This window comes from Carcharodon carcharias, chromosome 4 (genome assembly GCF_017639515.1).
Source record: "Carcharodon carcharias isolate sCarCar2 chromosome 4, sCarCar2.pri, whole genome shotgun sequence".
NCBI lineage: Eukaryota > Metazoa > Chordata > Chondrichthyes > Lamniformes > Lamnidae > Carcharodon > Carcharodon carcharias.
The window spans coordinates 132,248,603-132,270,824 of NC_054470.1; the positions used below are offsets into that span (position 1 = coordinate 132,248,603).

Genomic DNA, 22,222 nt, shown 5'->3' on the forward strand with positions numbered 1-22,222 from the left:
GACAAGTTGGAGTTTGTGAAGGGTGAACAATGGGAGACTGACAAAACGAACATCGGTATAATGAAGTCTGGATTTGACATTGGTTATTATGCGGGATTTGTGACTTTGTCTCTAGTTTCCTTCTCAATCTAGAAGCTTTCAATCCCTTCTGCTGTAGGTGTCATTCAATATCAATAAGGAGACAAAATACCAGTTAGGTCTTCGAGTCATTGCTGCCTATCCTTTACTACTATGTGCCAGTTCTGAATTATTGTACCTTTTTTCTGCCATGGGTATATCTTTTCTCAAATATATCATGTACCTGCATCTGTGCCCTCCTTATAGGTAATGAGAATAATATCACAGTATCTTTACAGAGTAGAAGGTGGCCATTTGGCCCATCAAGTCTGCACTGGCTCCCTGAAAAGGAGGAAGGAGATTCTCTAGCTATAACTGAATTGGTAAGAGTGGAATTGGCAGCTCCACTCAGCTGGAAAATGAAGGAGAGGCATTGGAGGAAGAAGGTGTGGTCACCTGTGTCAAAGATTGCAGACCAATAAAGGAGGAGGAGATATAGCGCAATACAGTTACAGGCACATAGGGTATTATTTGTGATTTTGATTAGAGCCTCTTCAATGCTGCGGCAGGATGGGAGCCTGTTTGAAGAGGTTCAAACATAGAGGGATATGACTATCATACAGATACAGCCCTACAGAATTTTCTGTACTGATCCTCCTTTCTACTCCTTATGAGGGCAATCACCTATTCCCTTCCCTTACCTCAACACTTCTTTCTATGGGGTTACCACTTTGTCCTTTGTATCTTCCAGAAATAAGCTCTCCCCTTATATAAAGGCATAAGTGCTAAAGCAGCTCATATTACAATTTGTGTGGGAAATATAAGCACTCGGACAAGGATAGTCAGTGGATTAAGCTTTTTTTCATTACTTAAGCAACATGTCTTTTGATTGGAATATTATTAAGTGCTTGTCCTCCCTTGGTTTATTTTGCATAGTGATCCCATAAATAAAAGATTCCTAATAACAAGGAACTTATGGACCTTTTTTTTAAGATTGAGACCACCTGTTCCACTGCCTCTGATGAAACTTTCCGTTCTCATCCCAAGGCTTCCCTCTTCCCTATGTCAGAGCTTACATCTTTTTCTAGTTTTTCTCTTGTGTTCCCCCCCCCCACAATGCCCTCCTCAGGGCTCATCTTGCCCATAATTCCCTGCTCTCTCGACCCTATTCCCACCAAACATCTGACCATTCACTTCCATCCATGGCCTCCATGCTAGCTGATAATGTACTCTCTTCTCAGGCAAAGCACTCCTCCTTTTCAAATCTGCTGTCTTCATCCCCATCTTCAAAAAACAAAAACCTATCCATCCTTGCAAACTGTCACCCCATCTCCAACCTTCATTTTCTCTCCAAAGTCCTTGAACCATGCTCTCACTTCCCAAGCGTGTGCCCAGCTTTCCTGCAACCCTGTGTTCAAACAGTCTTCGCAGTATAGAAGTGGCCCAAATCAAAGTCACAAATAGCATACTGTGTGTTTGTAACCGTAATGCACTATCTCTCCTCCTGTATTGGTCTGAAACCTTTGACACAGGTGACCACACCTTCTTCCTCCAATGCCTCTCCTTCATTTTCCAGCTGAGTGGAGCTGCCTCACTTGATTCCATTCTTACCGATTCAGCCAGAGAAGCTCCTGCATTGGTTTCTTTTCCCAGCCCCACAACATTACCTATCCTTGTCCCACTTTGCATGTTTATGCTGCCCCACCATCAAGTTCCAGATGTACAATGAAAATCCCCAGTTCTACCTCAGCATCAACATTCTTGACTCCTTCACTGCTACTGTGTTGTCAGATTGCTTGTCTGATATTCAATCTTGGATGCAATAACACTTTCTTGAATTAAACATTGATAAAACTGCAGCCATTGTGTTCACTCCCCACCACAAATTTCACATCCAGCAATGGCCAGCTTCCTATCTTCTACCCTCCATAAATTTAACCTGATCTAAAACTCTGTTACCGAAACCCTAACTTGCACCAAGTCCTGTTCACGCACCACACCTATGTTTATTGATCTACATTGGTTCCCCAACTAGGAATACTTTGACTTGAAAATTATTTTCCTTGTGTTCAAACCTCTCCTCCCTGTCTTTCTAAATCCCTACAACTCTCCGATAACTCTGCGTTCCTCCAGCCCTGTCGTCATTGACATCCCCCCGCTTCCTTCACTCCACCATTGATGATAGTACCTTCAGACATCCAGCCCATAATTCCTGGAATTCCTTCCCCAAATCTCTTCTCCCCGCCACTTCTTTTGCCTTGATTCCCCTTGAAACCAACCCTTTGTCCAAGATTTTGGCCACCTGATCTGGCAATGCCTCCTTGAGCTCTGTAAGTTTCTCTCTGGTTACACTCCTGTGAAGTATCTTGGGTTGTTTAACCATGTTACAAGTGTTACATGAATGCACAGTTTGTTCTTGTTTCCAAACCTATTTGCAGAAATCTATTTCAAAATATTAGGCAAAGTTTAATTGTAAAGAAGATTTGATCAAGTTGTGTGTATACATTAATTTGTATTAGTAAAATTCAGATTTTCTTTTTTCTTTTTTTAGCCAATCAGACAAGGAATCTGGCTCAAGTTCTGGGAGTAGCAGTGATGGAAGCAGCAGCCAATCAGATAGCAATGACTCCAGTGGCTCTGATAGCGGATCAGACTCAGGCAGCCAATCTGATTCTGATTCATCTGGTTCAGAAAGTAATACGTCATCATCCAGAGGAAAGAGACCAGTTGAGAGCAAAGTCCCAAAATCTGATGGAGCAGAGGTGAACATAATAAGTGTTGTATAACTAATTCATATTTGTCTTGATTTTGATCTTAAGAAATGGCTCTTGAAATTGCAGTTGACGTATCTCAGTCATTAGAACTCCAAACAGTGCTACCTGCTTGATACAAAAAATGACAAACTACAATTGCGCGGAAATTATAAAAGAACTGGGGAAAAAGAACATTTTAACTGGTTGCATTAAACTTTAGATTGCTAGTAAACATAGAAATTGGGAGCAGGAGTAGGCCATTCAGCCCTTCAAGCCTGTTCGACCATTCAATATGATCAAGGTTGATGATCTATCTCAATATGGCGTATTCATGTTCCTGCTTTCTCTCCATACCCTTTGATGCCCCTAATATACAACAATTTATCATTTCTTTCTTGAATATACTCAGTGACCTGGCCTCCACAGCCTTCTGGGGTAGAGAATTTCACAAGTTGACCACCCTCTGAGTGAAGAAATTTTTCCTCATCTTAGTCCTAAATGGCCTGCTCCATATCCTGAGACTGTGACCCCTTGTTCTAGACTCCCTAATCAGGGGAAACATCCAGTCTGTCTAACCTTGTTAGAATTTTATATGTTTCAATCAGATTCCTTCTTGTTCTTCTAAACTCTAATGAATACAGGCCCAGTCGAACCAATCTCTCCTCATACGACAGTCCTGCCATCCCTGGTATCAGCCAAGTGAACCTTCGCTGCATTCCCTCTATGGCAAATATATCTTTTCTTAGGTAGGGAGACTGAAACAGTACGCAACGCTACAGACGTGGTCTCACCAAGGCCTTGTATAACTGCAGTAAGACATCCCTACTTCAGAACTGAAACCTTTTGCAATAAGGCCAACATACCATTTGCCCTCCTAATTGCTTGCAGCACACTCCTATTTACTTTCATTGACTGGTGTACAAGGACACCCAGATTCCTTTGTAGATCCCACATTTCCCAATATATCGCCATTTAAATAATACTCTGCCTTTCTGTTTTTCACACCAAAGCATGTAATTTCACATTTAACCATGTTATATTGTAACTGCCATGTGTTTGCCCACACACACAACCTATCTAAATCGCCCTGAAGCCTCCTTGCATCCTCCGCACAACTCCACCCAGTTTTGTGTCATCAGCAAATTGAGAAATATTGCATTTGGTTATCTCATCCAAGTCATTTATATATATTGTGAATAGCTGGGGCCCAAGCACTGATCCCTGAGGTACACCACTAGTCACCGCCTGCCACCCGGAAAAAGACCCACTTTTTCCCACTCTCTGTTTCCGGTCTGTCAACCAATTCTCAATCCATACCAGTATATTACACCCAATCCCATGTGCTTTAATTTTGCCCACCAGCCTCTTATGTGTGAACTTATCAAAGGACATCTTGAAATCCAAATACACCACATCCACTGGTTCTCCCTTACCTATTCTACTAGTTATATCCCCAAAAAACTCCAGTGGCTTAATTAAGCGTGATTTCCCTTTCATAAACCCATGCTGACTTTGTCTAATCCCGTTAATGCTTTCCAACTATTCTGTTACCACGTCTTTTATAATAGACTCCAGCATTTTCCCTGATGTTAGGCTAACTGGCCTGTAATTCTCTGTTTTTTCTCTCCCTCCTTTTTTACATAGTGGGGTTACATTTGCCACCCTCCAACCTGTAGGAAGTGCTCCAGAGCCTATAGAATTTTGGAAGATGATCACCAATGCATTCAATATTTCCAGGGCCACTTCCTTTAGTACTCTGGGATGTGGATTATCAGGCCCGGGGGATTTTTCAACCTTTAACCCCATTAATTTCTCTGGCACCATTTTTTTTACTAATACTGATTTTCTTCAATTCCTCCCTCTCACTTGATTCTTGGTTCCCTAACATTTCTGCGAAATTATTTGTGTCTTTTGCGAAGACAACCAAAATATGTGTTCAATTCTTCTGCCATTTCTTTGTTCCCCATTATAATTTCCCCCATTTCTGACTGTAAAGTACTTACATTTGTCTTTCCTAATATTTTTTTCTTCACATATTTATAGAAGCTTTTACAGTCAATTTTATGTTCCTTGCAAGTTTACTCTCAAAATCCATTTTCCCCTCTTGATCAATCTTTTGTCTTTTGCTGAATTCTAAACTGCTCCCAATCCTCAGGCTTGCTGCTTTGTCTGGTAATTTTATATGTCTCCTCTTTGGATCTAATACTAACCCAAATTTATTTTGTAATCCATGGTTGAGCCACGTTTCCTGTTCTCTGTTTGCGCCAGACAGGAATGAATAATTGTTGTAATTCATGCATACGTTCTTTAAGTATTAGCTATTGCCTATCCAGCATCAACCCTTTTAGTAAGGTTCCCCAATCCATCATTGCCAACTCGCACCTCATACCCTCGTAGTTCCCTTTATTTAGATTCAGGACCCTAGTTTCGGATTCAACTTCCTCACTCTCCATCCTAAAGAACAATTCTATCATTTGATGGTCGCTCTTCCCGAAGGGACTCCGCACAACAAGGTTGTTAATTAATTCTTTCTCATTGCGCATTGCCCAGTCAAGGATAGCCTGGTCTCTAGTTGGTTCCTCAACATATTGGTCTAAAAAACCATCATGTACACACTCCAGGAAATCCTCCTCCACAGTATTATTGCTAGTTTGCTTTGTCCAATCTATATATAGATTAAAGCCACCCATGATTACAGTTGTATCCTTATTGCATGTGTCTGGATTTTCCTGGTTAATGCCTTCCCTTACATCTCCATTTCTGTTTGGGGGCCTATAGATAACCCCCACCTACGTTTTCTGCCCCTTGGTGTTTCTTATCTCCACCCAAACAGATTCCACATCGTGATTTTCCAAGCCAATATCCTTCCTCACTATTGTATTAATTCCTCTTTTACTAATGATGATACTCCATCTCTTTTCCCTATTTGCCTAAATATTGAATACCTCCCATCTTTGGTGTCCCTGCAACCATGTCTCCATAATTACAACTATATCATAACCGTTCATATTTATTTGCACTGTTAATTCATCTACCTTATTGTGAATGCTCCACGCATTAAGATACAGTGCCTTTAGACTTGTCTTTTTAACCTTGTTAGACATCTTAGCTTTATTTAGCACTATGACCTCATTTGCTTTTTCTGCCTTCCACTTTTGCTTCTTACTTTTCTGTCTTTTGTTTCTATCTTTGTTTCTCCCTCCCCTGAGTCCCTGCTCAGGTTCCCATCCCACTGCCATTCTAGTTTAAACCCTCCCTGATCGCAGTAACAAATATCACCACCCCCCCCGACATTTGTCCTGGTCCTGCCCAGATGTAACTGTACTGGTCCTACCTTCCCCAGAAACGGTTCCAATGTCCCAGGAATCTGAATCCCTCCCCTCACCCCATTTCTTCAGCCACATCTTCATCTGATATATCCTGTTATTTCTACTCCCACTAGCACGTGGCACTAGTACCTTTAAGGTCCTACTTTTTAATTTACGTCCTAACCCCCTATATTCAGCTTGTAGGACCTCATCCCCCTTTTTTTACCTATGTCATTGGTACCAATATGTACCATGACCACTAGTCGTTCACCCTCCCCCTTCAGAATGCCCTGCAGCTTCTCTGAGACATCTTTGACACTGGCACCAGGAAGGCAACATACCATCCAGGCCGCAGAATCACCCATCTGTTCCCCTTACTATTGAATCCCTTATCACTATAGCCCTGCCACACTCCTTTCTTCTTGTGCAGCAGAGCCACCGGTGGTGCCATGGATTTGGGTCTTGCTGCTTTCCGCTGAGAAGTCGTCTCCCCTAACAGCATTCAAAATAGTATATCTGTTAGAGAGGGGGACAGCCACAGGGGACTTCTGTACCACCTGCCTTCCTCTATTCTGCCTGATGGTCACTCATCCCCTTTCTGCCAGTTCAGTCTTTACCTGTGGTGTGACCACAGGTAAAGACACTCCCACATAGTGCAGGAGGAGCATATCATGGGTGCGAGCTCTGCTGCCATGACCTCCCTTTAGGTTAAGCTCGTTAGTTATTTCCTTTAAAGAATACAAATTATGCTAGGGGCCTTATTCCACTCCAAACACTCCCACTATGGCCCAAAGTCCTTACCTTATTTTGTTTAAGCTAATGGACTGCAGCAGTTTAATTAATAGAAAAAGTAGAAGTACTCACCTGACTCTTATTTGCTAATCAGCTGACTCCCCTGCGTCATGTCACCTTTTGAATTGTGACGTCACTTTGAACTCCACTGCCTGAAGGTACGCCTTTCCTTTCCGGTCTTGGCCTCTGTTTTTCACGCCCTTTTATACCGTTCTCGCTGGCCTCTCCTCTCCAGTCTCGACTTCTGTTTATTGCGCACTTTCATACTGCTCTCTCTGGCCTCTCCTCTCCGGTCAGCCCTGAGTCGCCCCAGAACTCTCACTCTGCCCTCATGCTGCTTTCAGCCCCCAGTCTCCCTGGAACTCTCGCTCTGTCCTCGCGGCACTTTCAGTCCTGAGTCCAGCTCCAGCTTTTTTAAAACCTCTGTTCTGACTCTCAGCTCCTGCCATTTTTAAATCTTACCAAGGCCGCCGATCCTCTCGCACTGCCTCCCGGTCCCGCTCTGGTTTTGGCCCAGTTCTCCTCTCTCTTTAAAATCACGGCTCCTCTTGTGCTACCTCCTGGTCCCACTCTGGCTTAGGGCCTGGCTTTCCTTGCACTTAAAATTGCCGCTCCTCTCGCGCTGCCTCCCGGTCCCGCTCTGGCCTAGGGCCTGGTTCTCCTCGCTCTTTAAAATTGCCACTCCTCTTGCGCTGCCTCCTGGTCCTGCTCTGTAAAACTGTAAGGCAAGAATAAGTCTTACACTAGAACTCTCAAAAAAAACTATTGATTTGAAATCTTGAAACCATACCAAATTGTGTGCAGAGGGAGGTGTTGAATTTCTGTAGTATTGAGACCTCAAGGGTTTGAATCATGAATGCATATTTTGGATTTTGACCCTCTTCCCCCTATTCTCTTGCAGTTTTGGAAATCCAATCCAAGTATTTTAGCTGTGCAGCGATCTGCCATGATAAGGAAGCAGCAACAACTTCAACAACAACAGCTTTCTTCAAACGACAGTTCAGAGGTTTGAAATTTGATTAAAATTAGTGGTAGAGAGGCTTTTTATTTCACTACAGCAGGCAGTTTTTGAACTGTGATAAGACTATCAGCATGACCCTAATATAGCAATGAGTTTGTAGCAATGCAATATAGCAAACCTGGGAATTCATGTTGAAGCAAAATCATTCAATTCAAATAGGGTATCAAATCATTAGCCAATGGGACCAGGCTAATTTCTTTTTAATGAAAATTCCAAGCATAGTCCATCTTGTCTGCTGTCTCTTTCTTGCCCTCCTTTCATTTGCAATTAGAGTGGCATTCAATACCAGGTATTTTGAAGGGGTTATGAAGGCGACTGGAAATCTTTGCAGTGCTTGTACAGTAACACAGTTCTCTGAAAAACAGCATAGTCTAATTCAAAACAATGCAAACTTAGTTTTTACAGAGAAGTCTTAAGATTTTATCTTGAAATGTTATGAAATATCCCCAATGCTTACTCAGCATGTCTCTGATGTCAGCAAACAGGGACTCGGTAGATTTTGCCATCCCTTATTGTTTAAAAAGAGTCTCAGATTTCAGGTGCAGCTGTTACATTTTGACCCTTTTTCAAATTCCATTATAATTTATTTCTGCAGTGTGACGGAGAGTGGAAATTGATCTAATAAATCGAATAATAGTTGTTGTGGATCAGGCTAATCAAATTAATTTTAAGCTTGATGCTTTTCTACTGGATCCTACTGTTAAATACAGAAACTATAGATTTGGTATCTAATCTTTATCTGTTTGTTAAAATTGTTCTTTTGGACTTCACAGTAATGAAATATCACCCCCCCCCCCCACCATTCCCCTCATTTCCCTCGCCCATGAAAAGTCTGTGTATGTGTTGTGTGGTCATTTTGCAGTATAATTAAAGTGGTGAATGTAACATTGACTCCACAACTGTTCACAAAATCATTTTGTAATTGTTGAGCTTAATACATTTGAACAGATTTATTTTGCGTTGTATTTTGTTATGTTTCAGCAGGAATCATCAAGCAGTGAGGATTCTGATGATGATTCATCCTCAGAGAACACTGCCAAACATGTGAAACGCAGAGAGTAAGCCGATATTTCAGTTGATTTGTTTATGGTTAATTGTGGCTTTTGTTATTTTTCACAGGTGGTCTGTTCCTAGCATGTCATACTTGCAGAAAGTTTACTGAAGTCAATGTATGGAGAAAGTAATTTTAAATAAGATTTACAATAAAATAGCAGATGAGTATAAACAGAGATCATTAATTCAGATTTTCTATGACAAGTTGAATGCAGTCTCCAAAACCTCAGTGCTCTAAATACATGTCATTTGAAAAGCAATTCTTCTGTCCACTCTGCTTTTCAGTCTTGTGTGCTCACTCCCATGTGCTCGCTTGCTCTCTTTAGTGTGCCAGCTGGTTTCTGTCCCTCTCTTTCTTTCATTCCCTCTCCCCCACTCCTGATTGCAATCTTTGTTTTTGTTTTATCAGTGCTTCTGTACAGTCATTGCTTTATATGACTTCTTCATTCTTGTAAACTTCAAATGCACGTATTTAAATATCCTTCCTCCTTGATTCACTTTTCATTTCACTTATGCCTTGTAGATGGTGGACAGGTTCGTGTGGATAAATGCTGCTGCCAGCTGGTTGGGCTGAATGCCCTGTTTCCACATTGTAGCTTCACTGTATTGTAACTCGTTATTTCCTAAGATCTCAAAATAGGGGATAACCTTTCCCCTTTGTCTTGTTTTCTCTTTCAGTTAGTAGGCATTTAAACACAAACTTGTCATGGCTTTATCTTATTTTCTTCATATCTTTGTGTGCTGTACTATGGCTTTGACATTTCCTGTAGATTTTTCAGTTTGAAGATAACCAAATTTTCAAATATCTTTGAATACATGTGATTTAAATGAGAAATCCTGGACTCGAAAGGATTGCTAGATCATAGCAGATTACATGTCTGAGGAAATCCATGTGGCTCATTTCATCTGCACAATTTCCCTGAGGGAGTTGTCCATTTTGTTCTATCCCTTGTCCTCCCCCAAAGCTTTTCAAGTTTTTCTTTCTTAAATATTTATGAACTTGCCTTGTAAAAACCCTCATGCATTCTTCTTCCAGCACTTTCTGTAGTGCATTTAATACCCTCGTAATCCTCTGAATTAAAAAATAATTTTCTGCATTTCACCCTTTTTGTGATGATTTTAAATTCATACCCCCTTGTCACTGACACTCTGATCAGAGGAAATATTTTTTGAACTAATTACTTTATCAAAAGACTGTTGTAAACACCTTTGTTGTGTTTTTCTTCTCCTTGCGCTCACTTAGCAGATAAACATCAAGGCACCAACCAAGCACAAGGGATTGGTTAACACAAGGTTAAGTAGATTCGTTTATTAAGGATTTGAGAAGTTGGTAGCAATATTGGAAAGTTGGAGAGCTTGTACACATATCAGAGTGGGTAGTTTCCTCAGAACAAACTGAGACTAAGTCTGAATTGCATGATAGATTGCATCATTTTCCCTCTAGTAATGTATTCAGAATACTTAACCACACCCACTTAAAGTTGTACCACAATATCTCCTTTTTTCAAATAACTCCCCTTTACAAATAACCATAACTAGTTACAAAATAAGAAAATGCTTTTTTACACATTGCGGTGTCACGAGTTAAGAAAATCATGGACTTATTAAGTCCTTGAGGCATATTGGTGGTCTGCTTGTATACCCTGATTAATAACTGTAATGTTAGGGTGAGGGGTTGAATTTTCTCAGTGGTCTGAAGACGTGTCACACTTGGATGTTGCTTTGGATTTTCCTTTGGATCTTGTCCTGGAAGCAATGGATTTACACAGTATTTGAGGATTTGGTGCATTCCCGATTTGTTCTTTGTTTTGTCTCTCAGTTGCACCGCTGGGTGTGATAACCTCAAAAGACCTCTGCTCCAGCCAGATCCTTGTCACTCAGGTAGCTGTCATGTACCTTCCATGGGATGCTGACTTCAAACCTATTGCCCGATCTTTATACTTGGCAATTCTTCACCTGCATCGCTGTCAGTGATATCTTTCATTCTCCAGTCTTTTTTTAAACAGTTCTTCTCTGGCCTTTAGAATGGTAGATTAATGAAAACTAGGTAAATTTGTTCATCCTGGTCTGCCAAACATGAGTTCCACTGGTGATGGAATGGTTGCACTTAGAGGTGTTGCCCTAAGGTGTAGCATTGTAATGTATTGATTTTGTTTGGCCTGCTAAATATTTTACCATACAAATTATTCTTTTGGCCATAAAGTTAGGTCTGGTGATGAAGTAGTGTGATCTATTCCTCAGTTCGCGCACATTTCTCTGAATGGCTCTCCAGTAAATTGAGGACTGTTATTTGACATTATCCCTCTGGTTGCCCCAAATAAACTGAAAATATCACTTAATATCTGCGCGAGTTGTGCTTGACATATTGTGCAATTGATGGATGACAGGATGCTTAGAAAAATAATCAGTGACAACTAAGAAATCATTCCCATAGACATGGAAGAGTTCGGAAGCAATCTTGGCTCAAGGATGAGTAGGAACATTGTGTAGTAAAAGTAGCTCCTTGAGCTGATTTGGCATATTTTCTTGACATGCCTCACACTTCACAACTGTGACTTCAATGTCATTGATCATACCTGGCCAATAGACTGTCTCTGTCTCTCTCCCTCTCGCGAGCTGCTCATATTTGTGTATCTTCTGACACTGATCTGCCTTCTGGTACTGGCTGATTCCATGGATGGTTACCAATGTGAGATCTTGACCTGCAATCGCTGGGCCTTTGGTTTCTGCTATGTAGAATATCTGTGACGTCCAGGATGATTGGTTGTACTTATACTTTAGCACAATGGATCCTACACATTGAATTACTGAGCCATTATCTGGATTTCACCATGGCCTTCCACTTCTGTGGGTACATTGCTTGTAGAATTCTCAGAGACCGTACCCTGCGTCTGTTTTTGCCAATAGTGAATGTTTATTGACTTAGTGAGGACAGATGACCTGAATTGTAGCAAATAGTTCTGATGGTGTAATGGTATCTATGTGGCCTGAGACATGGACAGTGTGGAATGTGTGTTCACCGTGCCTCACAGCATCTTGATCATCATTGCATTGCCCATTTTATCTGCCACTTTGTGCATGTTTTATCCTATGGGACCTGGTATGGGCATTATTGCTGCTCGAAGGTATTACCTGTTTACAGTCTGCTTGAACCTTCGCATGACATCTCAGCTCCTTTGGCCTTCACTCTTTTGCATTGCTGTTGCCAGTGACCCTTTTTGCCACATGCCTTGCAATAATCATGAAATGCTGTGCCTCTCTTCAGTGCATGGAGAAGTCTGCACCTTCTATATGTCTTCTCGTGTTTGGCTAACCTAGTTAATGTGCCAACGGTTGGGGTTGCACCCATGACCTGTAAGCTTTGTTGACCTGCAATAATCACCACATACTTTTGTCCATCTTTGAGTAGCTCATCGATGCTGTAACTTTTGGGTTTGTCCAGCATATCTTTTTGAAATGTGCCTATTGGAGTAGATGCAATCTCTAATTTGGCGATTCTGTTTGTCAGCTCTACTTCTGAAGAATTGTGTGCTGACTGATAAAATGGTTGGTGGATTATTTAGTCTGTTGACGATATAACGTGAACTCCAGATGATGGATGCAGAAATTCAATTTGACCCTGAATTTGTCTTCCGAAGTCGTCCAGATAATTTTGAAATCTTTTTGGTTGTCTTCCATGAGCCTGAAAATGTTGAGCCTATCTGAACCTTCATTTCCAAAGCTCAATGAATCTGTATGGGCTGCTTGTTGGGCTTGGACATGCCCGAGTCTAAAAACCATAATTCTGTTGCATTGTTTAAGTAGTTTAAGCTCAGAATGTAGGTCAGCCGCCTTCTAATTTAAGCTTGGGAATTTTGTGGACAATTTTGCAATCTTCCCTGGACTTTCTTCTTCTCTGCCATTTAAACAAATATCCCTGCTGTTTTACTGATCAAGATTTGAACACTGTGGACACTTTAAGTACACTGCAGTGTGTCAGTTGCTTGTAGTCCTCTTCCACACCACAGCTTGTTCAATTGCTGCACCAGCACCAGAGCACAAGCATTAGAAGCAGGAGGAGGCTATTCGTCCCCTTGAGCCAGCTTCTCCATTCTATAAGATCATGGATAATCAGATTGTGGCCTCAACTCTATTTTCGTGTCTGCCCCTCCATAACCCTTGACTCCCTTGTCGATCAAAAATCTATCTAACTCAGTCTTGAATATATTCAATGACTCAGCATCCACTGCTGTTTGGGGAAGACAATTTCACAGGCTAACAACCATTGAGAGAAAAACATTTTCCTTATCCCAGTCTTAAATGGGAGACTCCTAATTTTTGGACTGTGTCTCCTTGTTCTAGACTCCCCCACAACAGGAACCATTCTTTCAGCACCCACCCTGTCAAGTCCTCTCGGGATCATTTTTTAAATTCATTCATGGGATGTGGGCATCGCTGGTGAGGCCAGCAATTATTGCCCATCCTTAGTTGCCCTGGAGCTTCCTTCTTGTACAGCTGCAGTCCATGTGCAGTGCTGTCCAGTGCTCTTAGGGAAGGAGAACTAGGATTTTGACCCAGCGACAGTGAAGGAATGGCGATATATTCCCAACTCAGGATGGTGAGTGGCTTGGAGGGCAACTTCCAGATGGTGGCGCTCCCATCTACACAGCCCTGTTCTTCCAGATGGTAGTGGTCATGGGTTTGGAAGGTGCTGTCTAAGGAACCTTGGTGAATTCCTCCGGTGCATCTTGTAGATGGTACACACTGCTGCTACAGTGCATTGGTGGTGGAGGGAGTGAATGTTTGTGGATGTATTGCCAATCAAGCGGGCTGCTTTGTCCTGGATGGTGTCAAGCTTCTTGAGTGTTGTTGGTGCTGCACTCATTTAGGCAAGTGGGGAGTATTCCATCAAACTCCTGACTTGTGCCTTGTAGACGGTGGACAGGCGGTCATGCTCTAATTCCCCCTTGTTTTTTTCGGCATTCTTTGCTGGTTTCTAAAGTCTGTCCAATCTTCTGAATTACACTAACCTTTTCAGTACTATACATTTTTCTTTCAATTTGATATTATCCTTAACTCCGTTAGTTAGCATAACTGGTGCATCCTTCTTGTAGAGCCTTTCTTTCCCAGCGGAATATATCTTTGCTCAGAGTTATAGAATATCTCCTGAAATGTTTGTTACTGCTTCTCTCCTGTCCTGTCTTTTAACGTATTCTCCCAGTTCATTTTGGCCAACTCTGTCTTCAAGCCCTTGTTATTGCCTTTACTTAGTTTAAGCACTTGATATGAATGATGCTGTTGCTACTTGGGCAGAACTTCAGAAATGCACACACAAGAATCTTGAGTTGTGGCAGTAACGTACCACGATTCTCCACAAAACAAATAATAGCGGTGAAGACTTTTCCAACGTTCATCAACTCTCAACTTTGCCTGTCATTTTTTCAACATTTCTTGGCCCGATTTCCACAATGTTTCTCTGTTCTCCCTTGCCCGCGATCGATCCAGCCCGTGTCCCAGCCGCTCACCTTTCCTGACTCAGCACTGCCTGGCGCTGAACCTTTCGATACGTTGCCCCTGCCTGTTGAACTCTCAGACTGTGCGCTGCAATCTTTGGTTTGCGACCCCACATGTTACATTGACGTCGGATTTTTCTGCTTACCAGCTTCTTCCATTAGCACTGACACCAAGATGTGTATGGTGTGCTTGAAAATGAAACATTCTCCACTACTGGCAGCACGTTGTGATTTTTTTATCCTTGTGCTTACTTAGTGATAAAAATCAAAGCACCAACCACACATGAGGGATTGGCTAACACAAAAATACATAGGTTCATTTATTAAGGGTTTGGGAAGTTGGAAAACTTGTACACGTATCTGAGCTAGTAGCTTCCTCAAAACAAGCTGAGACTAAGTTTGAATTACATGATACGTTGCATCATTTCTCCTCTAGCGATATATACAGAAAACCTAACTACACCCACTTAAAGGAGTACCACAACAACCTGTAGCAGATTGTCTCAACTTCCTAGATTATTTTGGAAAGAGCTCTAGTTTCTCTTGTCCCTCCACATTTCTATTGCTCCCAAAGCCTAAGTGTTATCTTAGAGAAACCTAAATTAGAAGGCACCATAAATGTGTGGATGAGAGCAGGAAACTGGAAAAGGACATAGACAGATTAAATGAGTGGGCAAGACTATGGCAAATGGAGTTCAATGTCTGGAAGTTTGAGGTTATACGCTTTAGATCTAAGGAAGGCAAATCAAAATACTTTGTTAATGTTGAGAGACTATGAACTGCTGAAGAGCAAAGTGTTGTGTGTTCATGTGTCCATAAATTTAAATTCAATTAATACAAACTGGAATTGAAATCTAGACTCAGTAATGGTGACCATTAAACTATCATCAATTGTTATAAAAAACCCATCTCTTTCACTAAGGTCCTTTAGGGATGGAAATCTGCCATCCTTACCTGGTCTGCCCTACGTGTCACTCCAGACCTACAGCAATGTGGTTGACTCTTAATTGCCCTCTGAATGGCCTAACAAACTACTCAGTTCAAGGGAAATTAGGGATGGGCAACAAATGCTGGCCTTGCCAGTGACACCCATATCCCATGAAATAATAATAATAAAAAAATAAGTAAAAGATAGTGCACATGTAATCAAAAAAGGTAATGGAGTGATGGTCATTACCTCAAGGGGGCTGGAATACAAAAGGAAGAAACTTATGCTTCAGTTGTACAGATCATATTCAGACCTCAGCTAGAGCATTATGTTCAATTTTGGGCACTGCACCTGAGGAAAGATATTTTGGTGAGCAAGGCCATTTTGGAGTGAAATCAGGAAACATTTTTCCATACATAGAAGTGGAAATCTGAAACTTGTCCCGTAAAATACTATTGGTCCTATGTCAATTGAAATTTTCAGTAAAATCGAAGGGAATTCCAGAATTTTTATAACCTCAGCAGCTGAAAGCTGTCGGTGGTGAAGCGATTAAAATCGGGATGCGCAAGAGGCATTGGAGGATTCTAGGCCTGGTGGAAATTACAGAGACAGGGAGGGGTGAGGCCATGGAAGGATTTGAAAACAAATATAAGAATTTTAAACTCAAGGCGTTGCTTAACTGGGAGCCAGTATAGGTCAGCAGGTTTGGCGTGAACGGGACTTGGTTTCAGTTAGGCTACAGCCAGTAGAGCTTTGAATTATCTCATGTTTATGGAGGATGGAAGAAAGCAAGCTGGCCAGGAGTGCATTGGAATAATCAAGACATGGATGAAGGTTTCAGTAGAAGTTGAGCTAAGGCAGGTGCTGAAATCAGGTGAAATCACAGATGTGAAGATCACCCTTTTTAATGAAGGCAAGGACATGTGATCAGAAGCTCATTTAGGGTCAGATATGATAACAAGGTTGTGAACAGCCTGGTTCAATCTCATACAGCTGGTAGGGAGAGGAATGGATTTTGTGACAGGGACCGAAGATATTGGTTTCAGTCTTCCCATTATTAGTTGGGGGAAATTTCTGCTCATCCATTCCTGGTTGGATAAGTGGCTTGACAATTTAGAGGCAGTGGGAGAATCGAGAGCAGTAATAGTAAGGTTGAGCTGGAAGTTTCATTGTACATGTCAAACCTAATGGTGTGTTTTTGGATAATTTCAAAGGGCAGCATGCAGCTGAAAAAAAGGAGAGGGCCAGGAGGTGGAGAGTTTTAGGGAATGAATTCTAGAGCTTAGGACATAAACAGCTGAATGCATGGGAGTCACTGATGGGCCTATTAAAATTGGAAATTTGTAAGAGGGTAGAATTAGAGGAGTGCAGAGATCTTAGAGAGTTGAATAGTGGGAAGGGCAAGGCAATGCTGTGCTTGTCCAGTACCATTATCAATCAAAAATTAGTTGCAAGTTGTGGAATGGAATTTTTGAAAGTTGGTGATTTGTGAGATAATGCACTGTTGACAACCAGTGCCCTCTGAAGTGGTCTAACATGCTACTCACTTAAAATACTGTACATTGGAACAAAGTTAAAAAATCAAATGAACCTGTTGACAGGCAGTCCTCTGCTACCAAAAAGCAGAAGATCAGCAATGGCGTGAAACCATCATCAATTCCAAGTTGCACACAATCCTAACTTGGATATGTATCATCGTTACTTCACATCATTAGGACAATGCCAACACCTAAGAACAATAGCAGCTCAAGGAGAAGGCCCATCACTACCTAATGGAACTGGGGATGGGTAATAAATGCAGCCTTGCCATTATGGCCTACATCTTGAGATTTTTAAAAAATTTGCACATGGGGTATGATTGTCACTGGCAAGGCCAGCATTTATTGTCTATCCTTAATTGCCCTTGAGACGATAGTGGTGAGAATTTAAACAAAAACAGCCTGATCCTTTTCCATAAACAAGTTTTAATGTCAATTCACTGTTAAATTGTTCTATAATGCTACATATTCTAAAATAATTTTGTCTCAAGTTAAAGCATTATAATTATATTTAAGTATTTTTTTTAAACAATTTTTCAGAAAAAGAATATACAAATTTTGTTTAGCACGATTTTTAAAATTTTTAGATCACACTGAAAATAAATTCCCTAATTTCTGCAGCCTCCCCACAAATAGGAAATTGCCATAGCATGAAAGAAGAATCTCCCTCAAAAAACATACACTGTGATCATACCTACTCTGTTCTATATTAGACTTCGTTCTGAACTGCATTGGCAAATTTTTTGGAAGCTAGCTGAAGTTAATCTGACTACTTTGGATCAGAGATGGTACTTTTGCCTCTCAGTGACAAGCCATTACAGGGATTTAATATGAGATGTTAATCCAAGGAACCCTTGGTTATTTTATTACCACATTTAATGCAGTATCATTGTGCTCAGAGATAGTTCTGGCTCTGATAATGCTGAACAACAGGATCAAACAGTTCCAGCTACTAAACCTTCCCATTGATATCATTCTTATGAAATAGTGTTAGGTGTCACACTTTGGGAAAATTTGTAAAAAAACTCATGGAAAGAAGATACTTTCAGATGTCAGTTGAGTCCCATCTGGGATTTGAGTCATATTTTAAGCAAGCTTAAGTCAGAACGGTTTGAACTGTTACTGTGCTGTTATGTTTCTGACATTCAGCACAAAATATTAGTAAATTGAAGACTTTAGCAATTGCTCAAAGCCAACATGAGGACTCAGGTGCTCAGCCTTTCTCTTCCAGTGGTATACTCCAGTTTCCATGTGAGATTGGATAAACGGGGAAGGATTTTATTGGCTATATAAGTCTTCTAAGTCTTTAGAAAAAGTTTGTCTTTGATTCTGGCACTGATCTGGTGGTATTTTAATTCGTATTACATTATTGTCCCTGTTACATTTGTTCTTAATGTCAGAGAACCACAGTTGTGATTGAGTAGTCATATATATAGAGCAATGACTGAAATTATTGACAAGAATATATCACCCTATCAAAATGGCAATAGAATGAATATATGTCCTGAAGGTACTGAAATATTTCCATTTCCCAGCCTTGCCTCAACCCTGTAGGATGTCGTCTATTCGTATTTGTTTTGGAAATTTCTAATTGTGCTTCGCACACTGGAATAGAAATTGTTTCTAAATAAGAATGGCTCTACAATTGTTTTTAATTTAAATTACATAAGCTGTGTTTTTGGGCAAGGAATTCAGTTGGTTCAGTTCTGCCCTAATATCCATCATAACTGGCAAAAGAATTGACCTGGTCACTCTGGACTATTGGAAATCTAAAATTAGATGTTCAATATATGGTGCATCTTAAATATTGTTAATGGTTGTAACTGTTAATCATGAAGAAAGAAAGAAGTTCACTGGCATGTGTGATATTGCAATGAAGAGTAAATATTCAGGCGATCTCTTTTTGATAGCCTTCTGAAATGCCTTTTGAAATTTTGCCCCTGTGCAGGCACAACTTGAAATGAATAAACTGAAATTCTCTGATACTACTTCTGGTGCATGCATTCACCTTATCTACAATAATAACAACTTGCATTTGCATACAGTAGTGCCATTAATGTGGTAAAATATTCCAAGGCACTTTACAGTGTTATCAAACAACATTTGACATAGAGCTGCATAAGATTGGTCAGAGGTAGGTTTTAAGGAGAGTTTTAAAGAAAGAACGAGAGGTAGAGATTTACGGAAGTGGTTGCAGAGATTAGGGCCTCTGCAAGTGAAGGCATGGCTGCCAGTGCTGGATGAGTAAAGTGGAAGATGTGCAAGAAGTCAGAAGGAGCACATGATTGGAAGGGCATATAGTTTTCTCAGGCTGGAGAAGGCAACAGAGATAGAGAGGGTAAGGCGTGGAGAGATTGAAAACAAGGATGAGAATTTTAAAATAGAAGCTTTGCTCACCTGGGATCCAGTGTAGGTCAGCAAGCACAGGGATGGTGGATGAAAGGGTGGTTGCACATCATTGAGGATGAAAGGTAGCAGCATTACAAACCCAAGATAATTCTGATAATGTGGTTACAGATTACAAGATTTTGGTTTATACAATGAGCCATTGCATTCTGAAACAAGAATATATCTTCCTGGTTCCTTCTCCTCCTGTTCAACTTTTTTTTCTTTGGTTGATTATCAACTTTGTTTGTCTAGATTAGATAGTTCTAAGCTTGAATTTTTGGCCTGATCGCTCATCACTATGACTGTCCTCACTCCTGACAGTTCAAGGATGCGGAAACTATCACACCTGGGAAGCTTGTAAGATCTACAGGCTTCCCAGGTGTGATACTTTCCGCATTGTTTTTCCTTCTCCCTGAAGTAAGATGTTTCAGCTTCTAGCTAGGGCAGCTCAGAATAAGACTTGTGGGATAAGGCTCAAAGCCCCATCCAACACCACTTCACAACACTTAAGTAATTAGCCATAGTCCACAGAGGACCATATGCATTTATCTCCAGTATATAGACACAATTGGTTATATATAGCTTGAGGAGCACCACTCTGTAAGTGTGGAGTAAGGCGAGCAAGCAGGCCTCCACGAACTACCACAACCAGCACAGAATGAGCCCGCCCGCACACTTGGCATCATCCTTCCATCACACTCTAGGCTCCCAGACAACTGAGCTAACCAATCTCCTGAGTTAATACCATCAGTTAATGTTGGTCCTATTTTGGTGCTATTAAGAAATTGCCTGTGCTTATACTGAAACTTTGAATAAAACCACAAAATTTGGTTGTGCTGTTATTAGAGAAAATCAGCTCTTGGAGAGCGGTCATGGAAATGGGCAAGATAAAGCAAGAAAAGAATTTAGGCATTGTAAGTAACCTTAGAGGTTAAAATTTTAGGACAAAAGTCACAATCACAATTAAGTGCATTCAGTTGAATGCCAGAAACATTAGAGCAAAATATTGCAAATAATTGAAAGCGAACGTAGCAGAAGGGAAATCTGATGTCATAGGGATTATATGAATATGGATCATGCAATAAGATGAAAGTGAATTTGATAGAGCGCTATAAATTGCTAAACAGTGAGCTGAGACGATAGCATAGTGGTAATGTCACTGGACTAGTAATCTAGAAACACAGGTTAATGCTCTGGGGACAAGTGTTCAAATCCCACCAAGGCAGCTGGTGGAATTTGGATTCAAATTAATAACAAAAGAAATCTGGAATTGAAAGCTAGGCGCAGTAATGGTGACCACAAAAGCTATAATCGATTGTTGTAAAAACCCATCTGGTTCACTAGTGTCCTCTAGGGAAGGAAATCTGCCTTCCTTACCTGGCGTGGCCTACATGTGACTCTAGACCCACAGCACTGTGGTTAACTCTTAACTGCTCTCTGAAATGGATGGGCAACAAATGCTGGCCTTGTCAGTGACGCCCACATCCCATGAAAGAATAAAGGGAAAAAAAACAATAGATTGGATATGCAGTATTCTGGATGTGAAACATTTCAGGGAAGAAAAGATGTAACAATATGGCTGAATATTTTAGAATTGGGTTCCACTCCAAATCTGCTAGATAAGTAATGGAAGGCAACAGCATCTTGCATGCTCAGTTTAGGTGGGCGTATTGCTAATAACGGTGGCTTCAACCAATTGAGTATTAACTGGAAATGCCCAGTGGAAATGTAACATTTGAATATGAGCTGGCAAGGGTGGCACAAGACTGTTTCTTGACACAGTATGTCATGGACCCTCCCAGAGCAGGGGGTCCCATCTACACTTGAAAGCAAACAGATGCCATCCATAATCTATTAAAGGTATTTGAACCTCAGGGGACCAATAACCATAATACAATCAAATATAAGACTGTCTGACAATAGGTAGCCAGCAAGAGCTGAGATGAAAATGCTTAATTTCAAGAAGGCAAATTTTGATGGATGCAAGGGTGAACTGAAAGAAATTAAGGACACATTCCTGAACAAAAGTTGAAGAAAGTTAGAAAATATTTTAAAATATATTAAAGAAGTGGAACAAAGTATGTACAAAAGATAAATAAGCACAGGCTAAGCCAGCAGTCACTACAGTGGCTAAATAGAGAAATTAAAATAGGCATCTAGAAGAGAGTTAAAATGTACTAAGGCGTTTTTAAAAAAAAAATTGGAGAGAACAATAGCAAAATTTGTCGAGCACATAAATACAAAAATGGAGGGGAAGTTAAATATATAAAAATTAAAGTGATGGTATAATTGAAGATGGAATGGTTCAATATCATGGTTAAATGCAATAAGTTCACTTACAATGGTCAATAAATGTGACATAAATTAAAACCTCAGGTTAGCAATCAAGCACCATTACGAATTGAATGAATGAATATCAGAACAGGTGTGGATTTGTGCCAGATACCAGTTTCATATAAGTAACTTGCAAAAATATGCTTAAAAAAGTCTCCCTACACATGTTCCAGACTGTATGGACCTTGTAAAATTTTTGTGCATTAGGGATAATCCATTTCTGTTGACGCAAGTACTTTGGAGTGGAAAAATGGTTTAAATGTGCATTTCACCTTTTTTAAAAACATAAAGCTTTTAGTATTGGAATGAAAAGATAAAAGCAGTCTTCACATGCGAGCTAAATATATTTTGGACCTCGGTAAGTTGAGTACTTTTTTCTTACTGTTTTCTGGATATGGACATCGTTGAAGAGGTCACATTTGTTGACCATTTCTAGTGCTGCGAAGGTGGTGGTGTTGAGCCTTATTGAACCAATACTGTCCTTCTGCTGGTCTTCCACAAGTAGGCCACTCTGGATATTGAGCCAGTGATAATGAAGGAATAATGTGTGTGCAGAAA

General features: G+C 40.6%; 1 protein-coding gene across 3 annotated transcripts in view; it reads left to right on the forward strand.

Moving 5' to 3' along the window:
- The window catches only part of chd1 (chromodomain helicase DNA binding protein 1), a 203,795-nt gene that overhangs the window by 66,890 nt on the left and 114,683 nt on the right, over positions 1-22,222 (forward strand). For 2 of the 3 annotated variants that reach the window (XM_041185542.1, XM_041185545.1), the window contains 3 exons: positions 2,609-2,819; positions 7,812-7,916; positions 8,913-8,989. In XM_041185542.1, the coding sequence (XP_041041476.1) occupies positions 2,609-2,819; positions 7,812-7,916; positions 8,913-8,989 (393 nt within the window). The remainder of the gene's footprint in view (positions 1-2,608; positions 2,820-7,811; positions 7,917-8,912; positions 8,990-22,222) is intronic. The other variant, XM_041185544.1, reaches the window with a different exon arrangement.